The sequence below is a fragment of the Monopterus albus genome, unplaced genomic scaffold (assembly GCF_001952655.1).
Source record: "Monopterus albus unplaced genomic scaffold, M_albus_1.0 scaffold322.1, whole genome shotgun sequence".
Lineage (NCBI taxonomy): Eukaryota > Metazoa > Chordata > Actinopteri > Synbranchiformes > Synbranchidae > Monopterus > Monopterus albus.
This window is the reverse complement of record NW_018128202.1, coordinates 201,397-215,686: the sequence shown is the minus strand read 5'-3', so window position 1 is coordinate 215,686 and position 14,290 is coordinate 201,397. Positions and strand designations below refer to the sequence as shown.

The 14,290-nt window shown below is 40.1% G+C and overlaps 3 protein-coding genes across 3 annotated transcripts in view; all 3 read left to right on the top strand.

Moving 5' to 3' along the window:
- Positions 1-1,065, top strand: part of LOC109974158 (uncharacterized) — a 2,146-nt gene extending 1,081 nt beyond the window's left edge. Inside the window, exon 2 of the mRNA XM_020624207.1 lies at positions 397-1,065. Within this exon, the coding sequence (XP_020479863.1) occupies positions 397-974 (578 nt within the window). The 3' untranslated portion in view covers positions 975-1,065. The remainder of the gene's footprint in view (positions 1-396) is intronic.
- Positions 1,066-5,673: 4,608 nt separating this feature from the next.
- On the top strand, positions 5,674-13,166 carry pgm2 (phosphoglucomutase 2). The gene is given in 12 exon segments (XM_020624190.1): positions 5,674-5,898; positions 7,410-7,577; positions 7,854-8,045; positions 8,649-8,732; positions 8,893-9,086; positions 9,358-9,547; positions 9,646-9,900; positions 10,333-10,426; positions 11,648-11,787; positions 11,790-11,981; positions 12,478-12,611; positions 12,919-13,166. Coding segments are annotated over 12 exon segments (1,827 nt in total). The 5' UTR covers positions 5,674-5,817; the 3' UTR covers positions 13,022-13,166.
- The window catches only part of tbc1d1 (TBC1 (tre-2/USP6, BUB2, cdc16) domain family, member 1), a 55,350-nt gene continuing 54,009 nt past the window's right edge, over positions 12,950-14,290 (top strand). Inside the window, exon 1 of the mRNA XM_020624189.1 lies at positions 12,950-13,037. The gene's annotated coding sequence lies outside the window, so the exon portion shown is untranslated. The remainder of the gene's footprint in view (positions 13,038-14,290) is intronic.

Here is a 14,290-nt window from a genome sequence, read left to right as displayed (position 1 = left end):
GGGCATGTCCCACTGGGAGGAGGCCCCGGGGAAGACCCAGGACACGCTGGAGGGACTATGTCTCTCAGCTGGCCTGGGAACGCCTTGGCATTCCCCCGGAGGAGCTGGAGGAAGTGTCTGGAGAGAGGGAAGTCTGGGCATCTTTGCTTAGACTGCTGCCCCCGCGACCCGGTCCCGGATAAGCGGAAGAAAATGGATGGATGGATGGATGGACATTTTAGTCCTGTTTCTTACATGTGTACAGATATGCTTAACACTCCTGTGGCATTAGGCCCTTGTATATTAAACATACAGTATCTATTTGGAGAGATATGACTTGTGCTCAAGTGGCAACACTTCTGCATGTAGTGAAAACATACAATAAGTCATTAAATCCTCTGTTTCTGTTTTTCTCAGAACTGAAGAAAAAGGGCTGTTTTGGCACCCCTTCTCAGACCCCTCAAACTCCAGGACCACTAAAGAAGAAACAGAAAATCAGCCATCATAAAAATAACCAGCAGTGTAATCAAACGCCTCGTCAGACCCCTAGCAGTCACAAACCTAGCCCCAGCCATATCTTTTTTAAGGACAGTGACTTTAAGAAAACTATGCCCAAAACAGATCAATACAAAAGGTACAACCGACCGGAAAGCACTGGCAATGTAAAACCATGGAAACCCAAGAGACCAGTGCCCACCTCCAGAGCCCTGCTTCCAAAAACTAAACTAATTTTGGATGAAGCTGATGACTTTCCCAGAGGAGGAGGCAAAAGAGAAAAAATAGATAAGAACAGGAAGATGAGGATGAGGATGAAGAGGAAAAAGGAAACACCAGCCGAGGGTCACAGGGACAGCAGACCAGACCGTCGCTCCTGGAATGTAACCCGGGAGGTGCCGGGGTCGCAGTTAAACAGAAAGCAGAGGAGGAGAAATAGAAGATTCGGCAAAAAACCCGCTGCACCAGTGCACCAAACCGATGAGAACCTGGCTTATTAGTTCTGTAATTCAGGAAGAAATTTTAATTGAATCAGTTGTCTGCTTTATTTGAAACTTGTGTAACTTTGAATAAACTTTCAACAATAATTTACACTGCATTTTCTGTTGTATAATTTATGGAAATGATGTGTTAAAATAATTTGGTCATCACTAAATGTCTTTTTTTTCCGGTGGATTTGATACAGTATCTATATCATAGTAATTAATGGTAATTTCAGTCATCTTTCAGGTGTATCAGTTTGCATTCCTAACAAGAATTGAGGAAGAAGGTGATCCACAACTATGCTGTCCTTTTCATATAAATAACCATAGTGTTGTGAACTGGATTGTATTATACCAAGATAGGAAGGTGATATGGAGAAATTCATGTTGACATTATTGCCTTAATTAAAACTCAATTAGGAGCAACTGTTTTTTAAACTTCATCAGGTAAAATCTTTCTGTATACTACACAGAAATCAGCCTTACAGTACAGACGGTATGCACGTGTATCATCTCCAATAAACAGCTTCAGCCAGCCTTTGAATTGAAATAAGAGTTACTATTGGGATGTCTTTGGTTTCTGTTAAGTTTACCTGACACATGAACATTAAAAATAGGTTTACTACAGAAAAAAATAAAGAATAATAGTATTATCAGTAGAATGAATGTTTTAAAGCTAAATGAACTCAGGGCAGAGATATTTATCATTAAACTGAATAATTGTTACTTGTGAAATGAATCACTGAAAGTATTTTGAAGGAAGGTTCATTTTTAAATGGCTGCTTACTGCAACGGTGGTGTTTACTGTTTTTCACTTTAAAATGTAGTGAATGTGGAATTGGCCCAGTGAATTTACTTTCCACCACTATAAGATATGAAGCTCTCTACGCACTGTTATTGAGCTAATCTGAATGCCGCATGAAGTTTGGAGGTCTGTAGCTACTGACTGCAGAAAGTTGGCCACCTCTGTGCACTATGCGTCTCAGCATCCGCTGACCCCGCTCTGATTTTACATGGCCTACCACTTCGTGGCTTAGTTGCTGTCGTTCCCAATCGCTTCCACTTTGTTATAATACCACTAACAGTTAACTGTGGAATATTTGGTATCGAGGAAATTTCACGACTGGATTTATTGCACACGTGGCATCCTATCACCTTAAGTGCCTTAGATTTGTGTTACTGCCTATTTATTAAGCTGGTTTTGAAGTCAGATTAGTGAATTGTAAATCAGAGAGGGAAAAAGTGAACGAGTCGGGGGATTAACCCACACACTACAGCAGAGTGCATGATTGTTGTATTTTTATTTGCTTCCTTTACCTGCTGCTTTAAAGTGCCTTAGTTTTGTGTTACTGATTATTTAGATTTGTGTTATTGCTCATCTAGTTTATATTTCACTTGTGTTGTGTGGCATTCATGTGCACGGCAAAGTAAGATTTTCATTGTACAGGGAAACACGTTTCCTAACTGTGCATATGACAAACACTTTGACTTAACTTTGACTATCATGGTACCAATAAGTTAACAGTGGAACAATGTTTAAAAAAGGCCTAACCCCAAAAGCTAAAATACAATGGTTAAGAAGTTACTCCCCACTCAATAAATACAGTGCAGAACAGGAAAAAAATGGTCAGAGTCAACAGGTTGGAAAGGCACCATTAAATAAACACCACAAGTTAATTGATCACAAATCAACAAACCAAATATAACTACCTCCTGACCCACAGCCGTCCCCAAATTCATTGAGCTCCTGAAAGTGACCCATTCTTTCACAAATGTTTGTAGAAGTGGTCTGCATGCCTAGGTGCTTGATTATATACACCTGTAACCATGGAAGTGATAGGAAAACCTGAATTCAATGATTTGGATAGGTGAGTGAATACATTTGGCAATATAGTGTATCTTCACACATGAATTCATACAGTATATTCTCACAGCAGCACAAAGAATTTTCACTTTTCTGACAACAAAAAGTGGAAATTTATAAACTTTATAAAAAAATTCACAGCAGAGCTGTTTTGTTTCTTGGGAACAATACAATAAACAGGAAATATAATGCTAGGTATACTTCTTAACATAAAAGCAGACAAAACCAAGCTAAGCAAAGCAAAACATTACATAAGCAAAGCAGCAGTGGTTATCACTCCTGCAAAGAGTAAAGCCACTGTTAATAGCGTAAAACCATTAAAACCAACAAGACTACAGGTTACCTTGGCTGCATGTCATCCTAGCACAACATGGATGCCAACTTCTGCAGGATCACGCTTACAATTATCAGCCTTGGAGAACATGCTGTAATCCCCCAACCAATCTCAAAGGGAAAACAGGACACAGATCAATGGAGGAAGATTCACTTCAAAACAATCACAGCGGCGACCAGCACCGAAATTGCTTATCGCAACAGCTTCTCCAGGGGTGGTATTTATATCCATAATCATCCCAGCAAATTGCTCATTGGGCAGTATAGGTGTGGCCAACCCACCGGTTACACCAGTTTTCACACATACATTTCATTAATACCTAAAAGTTTCAGAAGTGAAAGCAAATTGCACGTTGAACCCCCAAGTTGCTCGTGATGGCAGCGCATATGTACGCAGTGGCCCTGGGCCCTCGGCTCCAAACAAAATTTCATTGTACGTGTCACAATGTTGCAATGACAATAAAATAAAGCTTCTTCTTCTTTGTGTATGTGTTCCTCAGGCATGTAAAAGGAGGAGGTTTAGTGGGGTTTACCCCAACAGCCCTGTCATTTCTTACTATGACACAGAGGACCTAAAGCTCCATAAACATATTAGGCTAAAATTTAAAGGTAAGCCACGTGTCCGCTTTTTCATTATGACTGCAGTCTTCATTTGTCGCTAGGCTGTTCATACTAGCAGCAGCAGCAGCAGTAGTAGTAGTAGTAGTAGTATGTGGTGTAATAGGCACAAAATGATGTTTCAAAGTGTGTGTGCATTGGTTCAGGAATCATGGTTTATCTTAACAATAACAAAATGCAGTGTTAGTTCCCAAAGATAATAAGCATATTTGCAAAATGTTAAACGAAATAAATTTTAGTCCTGTTTCCTACATGTGTACAGATATGCTTAACACTCCTGTGGCATTAGGCTTTTGTATATTAAACATACAGTATCTACTTGGAGAGATATGACTTGTGCTTAAGTAGCAACACTTCTGCATGTAGTGAAAACATACAATAAGTCATTAAATCCTCTGTTTTTCTGAGAACTGAAGAAAATGGGGAAATTTGGGAGCCAGTACCCGAGCCGCAGCCTCCAGAGCCAGTACCTGAACTGCAGCCTCCAGAGCCAGTCCCTAAAGAAAATGGACAAATTTGGGACCACTTCACAAGCCAAAAAAATAATGAAAACAAGAAGGAAGAGATGGTGGAAAATGAAACATTAAACTCGGGCTGACTGAATAAACTTTAATTTTCACTGCATTTTCTGTTGTATAATTTATGGAAATTAAACATTAAAATAATTTGGTCATTGTCACTAAATGTCTTTTTTTCAGTGGATTTGATATTTATCATTGTAATTTATGGTAATTTCAGTCATTTTTCAAGTGTATCAGTTTGCATTTCTAACTAGAATTGAGGAAGAAGGTCGGAGGGTTGGAGGTTCGAATCTCGGTGCCTTGTGGTCCACATGTCGAAATGTCCTTGTGCGGTCATTTTGTGTTGACCGCGCATGCGCAATATCGCATAAGATTAGTACACCTTTCGAGTCGTTCGTCTTTTAACAAATCTTTTAAAGATTAGTACACCATTTGAGTCGTTCATTTTGTAAGGTGACATGACCGCTTTGTTGGATACAGAAGTTAATTTTCAACCGTCCTTACAGTTTTTATTCTTATTGTTGCATTTATTTTTATTATAAAATAGCTTTTTATTTCCTGCATACTATAATTTTGTACCAAGATAGGAAGGTGATATGGAGAAGATTGATGTTAACATAATTAAAACTCAATTAGGAGCAATGAATGTTTTTTAAACTTCATCAGGGAAAATCTTTTTGTATACTACACAGAAGACGGCACGGCACGGCTTAGCTTAGGATGTTACGTGACAAAGGACTTTACCTGACACATGAACATTAAAAATAGAGTTACTACAGAAAAAAAAGAATTATTATCAATATAAGTATTATCAGTAGATTGAATGTTTTAAAGCTAAAGAATTTGACCCAAAATATCTGGAGGTGAGTTGATGAAGTAACGGACATTATTATCAATATAAGTATTATCAGTAGATTGAATGTTTTAAAGCTAAAGGAACTCAGGGCAGAGATATTTATCATTAAACTGAATAATTGTTACTTGTGAAATGAAGTGTAATAAGAATGTTATTGTTGGTAGAAGTGCAAATGCACATATGCCAAGTGCTGTTTAATCGTTTTATTTTTTATGTTCATCACTGAAAAAGATTCGTTGATTTTGCTGAACGAGAATCAAAGAACCGAATCAATTAAATGATCCGAACTTCTCATCACTACACAACGGTGGTGTTTACTGTTTTTCACTTTAAAATGTAGTGAATGTGGAATTGGCCCAGTAAACTTACTTTCCATCACTATAAGATATTGGTAGCATATGGCATTGCTGGCATTATTTTATAAATGTTTGTACTTGCTGAAGCCGTCAGTGAAGCCCTCATTCTTCGTAATTACCACATTGGCGGCAGCCCCTGAAGGCAACAAATGTTCGTCGTGACCGTGACATATTACGTCATGACGTATTTCGTCTTTACGTCCCGCATCGCGGACAGCTCCCATACACAGTTATATTTTAACCATTTTGTGTCGGAGAAGCTTCAGGGTGGTCGTAAATAGGGAGCTGGAACGTCTCTGGAGTCGAACATATAATGGAAATGGAAAACGGGTTGTCCACAACCGGCGACACTAAGCTGGACCAGGCTGTCAGGCAGTGGCTACAGTATGACAAGGTAAGCCGACACAGCTAACGGGCTAGTTAGCTTAATGTGCGGTTACCTGGCCTTGTAATTTATGAACTATTCAATTTGGAAAAAACAACCAAGTTATTATCAAGTTACAATATGAATATCACGGTGTGTATCATGAGCTCGCATTAGGACAACCACCTCGTATGTTTTATTGTAAACAGGTGTGTAAAAAATCACTGACTGAAAATGTAAATAATCGTACGATTAGATAGGCATTTATTGTATTTTTGAGAATAAACTCTAGGTTTTATTAAATTAGGTTTTTTGTAAGTGACTGAGACTGAATCAAATGCAGCAGTGATTTATTTTAGCGTGACAGTGTAGAAACATTTACTTTTACATCCCGCTTTGTAGGACAGGGCGAGATCAGCGGCGGCTTTGCGCATGCGCAATTCATTTGCTGTCTGGACGCAGAGCGGTGTTGACCTCCTCTCTACTTGAACTGCAGCTGAGACTGCCGCACGAAGCTACTGTGAGACTGACCACCTGTGAGTACTTTGGGACGGGGAAGGGGCTCACGGCAGCACCAGCTGCTCGTTGAGGGCAGTAACTGCAGAGCGATACGTGCTTTCACGTCAGAGTCTCCAAAACACCAGAAGAAGTCGCTAGTCGCTTTTGACAAAAGTCGCCTGATTTAGCGAGAAGGTTGCCAAGTTGCCAACATGGCACTCCGAGCAGCAGAATAAGGGCTGATGCTGCGCAGTAAGCCTTCGGCTCTGACATCTGATAGGCTGCTGCCATAATCATGTAACACGAAAGACCTTCTAAAATACGCCCGGGCTAGTATGACCGGGCCAATATACAGGCCTATGCAACTCACACTAATAAGTTTTAGTAGCTCTCAAAGAATATTATCCCTCCGGTTTCAAGAGGTCAAATTCATACAAACTCTACAAGTACTGGGTTACCATACACAGAGACGATGGGTTTGTCCACAAAAAACTCTAGGTTTTATTAAATTAGGTTTTTTCCATCTGTGTTACTGCTTTTTAACACATACATACATACATACATACATAAAATATTAGATGATTTAAGATGAAATGGCTAAAAACTCTGATCTGAGTATTTGCTGGATTTCTTCCTCTCATGAAACTGTATAGTTGGGTTGTCGGTCAGACAAAACAGGACCCGAAACTCAGCTCCGGGAAATTGTGATGTACAGTTCTTACTATTTTCTGACATGTTACTGACCATTCATTCATTCATCCATAACACATTTGGCAGGTCAGTCAGCAATGACAAGGATCTTAGTTGCTTCCCTGACTTGAATCTGAAGTTGTTAAAAATGATCATCTTCATTTTTAGAGAACTTAAATCATAAGGAACCAAAGTAAGAAAGTAAATTAAGTTAAACAAAAGTTAGATCAAATTTAAAAGTTTTATTAGAAATTATACTGTACTGACTTTGCTAACCTGAGCTCCAATTGTAAACAATACATTACAGTTTTTAATAAATATAGAAAATCTTTATATGTTTTTTTTCCCTCCAGAACCCCAAAACAGCGTCTTTGGTGCAGGACCTGGTGAAGGAAGGAGCGGTGGAAGCTCTGAATAAATATTTCTCCTCCAGGATGGAGTTTGGTACAGCAGGTCTGAGAGCAGCCATGGGCCCCGGCATATCATGTATGAATGACCTCACTATTATCCAGACCACACAGGTTAGTTAATAGATAAACTACTGCCATATATTAAGCACCAAGTCACATGGAAAGCCAGACACACACATTAAAGATTCTTGTTCTCTGTGGTTTGAAGAAGATGAGACACTTTATGTGCCACCATGTTGTTATCCATTATTGCAGAATTTCAGTGCAATTTCTTTTCTACCAATTTCCTGTTTCCGTTGTTAAATTTCCTACATTGCACATGCATGTTAAACAGTTCCTCCTCTACAGATGTTCTCTTATTTCACCAAATCCTTTCCTCCCTGTCAGGGTTTCTGTTGCTACCTGGAGGAGAGTTTTGGGAACCTAAAGGAGCGAGGGGTTGTGATCGGTTACGATGCCCGGGCGCACCCTTCCAGCGGGGGCAACAGTAAGCGCTTCGCCAGCCTGGCTGCAGCTGTTTTCATCAGCCGAGGAGTGCCTGTCCACCTCTTCTCTGACATCACCCCTACACCGTTTGTGGTAATCAGTGGAACTTCTGTAATTTCTTAGTTTGATTTGTTTTTGTTTTGTTTTTTTTACACTGAAATCAAAGACACAGATAATAAAATGTCTTAAAACACAGCAGTATCATTTTACTGTTTGTATTTAAACATGCTTTATATCATCCCTTTAGGGTAAGAATAAAAGAAAACAACAATTTATGAAGTTTGATTAGTTTGTCTGGTGATCATGTTTGTTAGCTGTGCTAGTGGAGGCATTGAAAAAGCTCACTTCCTCCTTGTATGACACATGTTGCATAATGTCTATATGATTCACTGGGCTATACTCAGTATAAGACCTACCAAGATGGCATTCACCAGAGTTTGTGTCTGCACTTTACATCAGTATATCTTCAAGCATGAATCCATACAATATATTCTCACAGCAGCTCAAAGTAGATTTTTCACTTTTCTGACAATGTCAACAAAAAGAGGAAATTTATAAACTTCATAAAAAAAATTCTCAGCAGAGCTGTTGTTTTGCATTAGATTGTACATGTGTACTTAATAAAGTGGCCAACGAGTGTATATTCTAATATGATTTTTATTGGTAAGTAATATATTCCACTCCTTTGCCCTGCAGCCTTTCACAGTTTCCCACCTGGGTCTGTGTGCTGGTATTATGGTGACTGCCTCTCACAACCCCAAACAGGACAATGGCTATAAGGTAACACTTCTTATGTATTTACCATTCATCATCCTTTTTCTTTCCCTGTGGGAAGATTTTCTGGCTCTGGCCCTGACTGACATTCAGAGTTTGTTGAATACCGTTTGTGATTAATAAGATTTTGCTGTTCAGTGTTCTATCTGCTGTGTCTCCGTCTCAGGTGTACTGGGAGAACGGTGCCCAGATTGTGTCTCCTCATGACAAAAGAATCTCCAAGGCCATAGAGGAGAACCTGGAGCCTTGGCCTGAGTCCTGGAATGCAGAGGAAGCCTTGAAGAACCCCTTGCTTAAAGACCCCTACCAGGACATCCACACACAGTACTTCAAAGCCATCCAGAAACACTGCCATCACAGGTGCCCTATACATACACTCCCAACATGCTGTTGAGCAGCACCTAGCTTGTAAAACACCCTGGGACAGAGAAAGACATGACGTTGAACTAAATAAACTATGTTCTGTTGATGGTTGTAATCCTTATATATTACAGGTTAACATTTGATATGTATGTGTGAGATTCCACTGCATACCATACAGGAAATTCACACAACACTATGGAGTCGAACTGGGGGGGGAAGGGGTTCATGGAAATTCAAAGAGAAAGATTTTCTGACTCTTTCTTCACAGGGAGCTGAACAAGTGTTCAGAGGTGAAAATTGTACATACATCTGTGCACGGCGTTGGTCATGCATTTGTGCAGTCAGCTTTCAAGGCCTTTGACCTTCACCCTCCGTACGCCGTAAAGGAACAGAAAGATCCAGACCCTGAATTCCCCACAGTTAAATATCCCAATCCTGAGGAGGGAGAGGGAGTCCTGGTATGCACTGAACACTCACATCAACATGCATCACTTCCAGCCTTATGCAGATGATGTGTTTTGGCAGAAGGTGTAATGTGTGTTTGTGTGTTTTGCAGACTTTGTCATTTGCACTGGCTGAGAAAGAAGGAGCCCCATGCTTGTTTACCCTCTGCCTGTCTCTATATGTCAGCGGACAGTGGCGAGTGTTCAGTGGTAATGAGTTGGGAGCGCTGCTCGGTTGGTGGATGTTTCGCTGCTGGAAACAGCAAAATTCAGACGCTGCTGCTGTGAAAAGCCTCTACATGCTGTCGAGCACCGTCTCATCCAAGATACTGCGTGCCATTGCTGTCAAGGAGGGCTTCCACTTTGAGGTAATACAGTTAAGTTCATGACTAATTTGTAGCAAATGTGAAACAGCAGGGCATAAAATACCTAAAGACAGATTGTCACCTGCATAAATAAGGCTCATTGTGCTTGTTTTATACTGATAGACAGCCAAAGAAATCCCATTGTTTCCTCTTTTTTGGTTAAAACTGATGTGATCTGAACAACTAAAGAGATGCATCATCAAGTTGTACTGTGACCTCCTACAAGAAGACAACCTTAATATCCAGTATATTAAGTTATCTTACAAAAAAAAAACGGCTCATAAAATGCTGTCAGCAGTAATAATTTAAGAGAAAGTTTTGAGTAAATGTGTAAAATAGATATTAGTGATACAGATCAATGCACTCTTTTATAGCTGGGCTTCAGTAAACATTTCAAACCACACTTCATAGTTACTCTCACCACTGTTTGAACAGGAAACGCTAACAGGGTTCAAGTGGATGGGGAACAGAGCCAGAGACATTTTGGACCAGGGAAAGACTGTTCTCTTTGCCTTTGAAGAGGCTATAGGTATTCACACACACACACACACACACACACAAAGACGGTGTTCAGTGGCATAATTCTAGGATATGGTCCTGATTGATACTTTGTGGCATTGCATTATAAAGGTTTGTGCACATAATGATCTCCACAGTGTCACAAGCTGAGTTAATCTGATCTGCCCCAAAAGTATTCATGTGAAATAAATTTACCATGATTATGAAACTATATTTGGAGTTGCATGTACACTGTTAGGGAAAAAAAAGTAAGTGCATAAGTATTGTAACTACACAAAATGCTTAACAATATAAAAAATGAAAACAACAAAGTCAAGGCAGCACTGAATGCTGAAGAATAGCTCAATGATCGGCTGATGGCTTCTCAGAAGGAGGCAGAGCAGCAGCTGAGGACTGTACATCTCCAGCGGCAGAAGGAGACGTGTTTCCTCCGGGTAGATCTGGAAAATTCCAAAAGCTGTTGTTTTGCCCAGCTGGAGATGCAAATGGAAGAGAAACATCATTTGCAGGATGTTCTACAGACACTCAAAGAGGAGGTAGTGAGTGAGCACCGCTGATGGAAACAGGAGAAAGCCTCCCTGCCACATGAAATTCAAAAATCCAGGTCTTCTAATGTGACTGAGCTTGATAATCTGCTGCAAGAAAAGAACAATCTCATTGCAGCACTAAAGAACAGTGAAGAAAAGCTACGGTGTTGCTATCTCCAGTCTCAGTCTTCTTAACACAGTTGAACAAATACAAACATCTCTGTATGACCCAGACTGATTGTATGAAGAGGCCTTCTATGAAGTGTGAGCAAGACAAGGCATTGCTCCTTCAGACCACAGAGCACCTCAAGAGTATCATGCAGAAAAAGGAGTAGGAGTGGGACATGACAGACAGCTCTTTGAAGGCCCAGCTGGAGAAACACAGAGCAGAGACCAGAGAGATCCAAGCTGACAGAACTGAGGGAGACTGACAACCTCTGCTTGCAACCGGAGAAAGCCTCCCTGCTGGAGGAGATGGATATGTCCAGATCACTAACATGGTTTATTTGTTTTTTCCGACAGCAGATCCAGTTCAATGTGTACTGTACAACTACAGGAAACTTTCATACTCTCACGAATTAGAGAATGTTAAGAGCTGCACAGCGGAGTCTTCCCTAAGAAATCCGATATTAAATTGTGACATGTGAACCTCTAATGTGCTGTGTGTGTGTGTGTGTGTGTGTGTGTGTGTGTGTGTGTTGCAGGATATATGTGTAGTCCCTGTGTTCGGGACAAGGATGGGGTGAGTGCTGCAGCCATAGCAGGAGAAATGATTTCTTATCTGGCCACTAAAAGCACAATCCTTTCTCAACAACTCGCCACCATCTATGAAGAGTCATTGGCAGATACGGCTACCACATCTGTAAGAACTCCTACTTCATCTGCCATGACCAGGATGTGATCCACAGTCTGTTCGAGCGCCTGCGCAACTACGGGGGCCAGAAGGACACGTATCCCACTGAGTGTGGTCGCTTCTCAGTCTCTGCTGTACGAGACTTGACCACCGGCTACGACAGCAACCAACCTGATAACAAGGCTGTAAGGGCACAAAGTGACACATACACATCCGCTCAGAGCCAACCTTTGGCATTTGTTATATTTTTTTAAACATGCAGTTTTGTCCAATATTTAAAATCAAGAACATTAAGTTGTCTGCCATTAGGCATGAACCTTTTTAAGAGTAAGATTAGGTTGGAACTAGTGAGCTTTCATTGTTTTGGTGGATTCTATGGAGAGTTTTATGCACATAGCTCCATAGAAATAAAATTAGGTTCGGGGCATCTCATATATTCAGTAACTCATATTCCTAGTTTTAGTTTGTAAACCTTTTTGTTCCAGATGGCAGTATTGCAGTATTGCTGCAGTAGTGGCCAACATCTGTATAAAAAAATACTGATTGCATAGGCTGCTTATTTGCCGCCTTAAATGTGTGTATGTGAAATGTTTCCTTCACATGATTCATCTAGTCTTTCAAATGACAGTTAACGTTTCCATCTTGTTTGTCCATCGGTCGCTCCTTCCTCTCGTCTCCCAGGTTCTTCCCACCTCCCGTTCTAGTCAGATGATTACTTTTACCTTCTCTAATGGGGGTGTGGCCACCATGAGGACCAGTGGTACTGAGCCTAAAGTCAAATACTACACCGAACTCTGTGCTGCTCCTGGTAACAGGTAGGTCACTGTAGAGACCAGCCCATAATATAGCTGAAAATAGTAAGCACACAATGTCCTAAGGCCTAAGTGGATGGTTTTACATGTTTTGTTTTGTCCTACCACTAGTACAAAACCCAAAATATTCCATTTACAGTGATATAAAACAGGGAAAATCAGAATGTCCTCACCTTGGAGACGCTGACCAGTCATATTGTCACAAAAAAACCACAATAGATTATCAAAGTAGTTGTCATAAATGTTTTAACTATTAGCTACTACTGCGTTATTTTTGTGTTTTACTTCCCTCTCTGGGTCTCTATTACAGTGATGTGACACACCTGAAGAAGGAACTGGACGACTTGGTTGATGCCATTGTTGAAAACTTCTTCGAGCCACAGAAGAATAAGTTGCAGCCTAAGCCGGAGTAGCTCTGACAGACAAACAGTACGGTCACAATCACTGTGAATAATATCTCTGGCCAGCATTTCACATGATGTCTTAATTACTCAAGTCTTGATTTAATACAGGGTTCTTTTTGATTTATAACAACATTATTGATCATTTATGGTGATCTAGACCACGTTGACTTGTACTGCAATTTTCAGAAGACTAATTTTAATTTTAATTTTAATCAAACCCACTGCCTCATCTTCATCACTGTCAGACTGATACTTCATTCTCCACTACTATTGTAGTAATTGTTTCTGCTATTAAATATTGTTTTTCATAACTTTCCTACATATGATCAGCACATGGGTTTGACTAATCTTTACCTAGTCCTGAATTTAAAAAAAATAGAAATCATTGAATCACCCTTTTATAGCAACGTGTTTATTAAAAGTTGATTAAAATGCTGATTAACCTAGATGTGCTAGATGTGACCTATAGTTAAGTAATGGACATGGAAATAAGACAGTGGCAGCTGGAAGACATATAGACCCATTTGGCATTTACCAAGTGTTGGCAGAAGAAAAATAAAACGGAATAATAATAAGCCTACAGGACTGCATTTGGACCTCGCACACCTAAAAAGAGCAAGACGAGCAGCCCTCTTCGTTCTCACTCACCATAACCGCATCTAAAACCTCCTGCACATTGAACACACTGAAGTAAATTTGCACACACACACACAGAGGCGTACACTGGATCAGTATAACATCAAAACTGATATGCACTTTATCAAATCCATTCATTATTAGCAAGTCACCCTTGCAAAAAACAGTGGAAAAAGTGCATTTTGGTTTCGTTTTGGCTGCAGGCTTCGAAAATGGAATCATGTCACCATCTGTTGGATGACTATCAGAATTACAAGTTGGGACCAAGTACTTCAAAATGCAATTTTGATTTTAAATATTTTTATTTAAACAATAAACTGATAAAGTTTAATGCTTAAAGCCTTGTTGGTTACAATTGCACAAAAAATGTTGGATATTTGCCAACATGGCATGAAAACCAACTGGCCTAACACTGGATATATGAACATTTGAACCTTCACTCAGTTCAATTAATCGCCCTTATCTGTTGCACATCCTTCCCATCTCTATCTCTCTGTCTCGCTAATCTGTACAAGTCCTTCTCACCTTCCCTCGTGTCTAACCTGGCATACAACTCATCATATGCTTTCTGTTTGGCCATTGCCACCTCCCTCTTCACTTGCAATTTCTTGTAATCCTGTCTACTGTCTTCAGTCCTTTCTA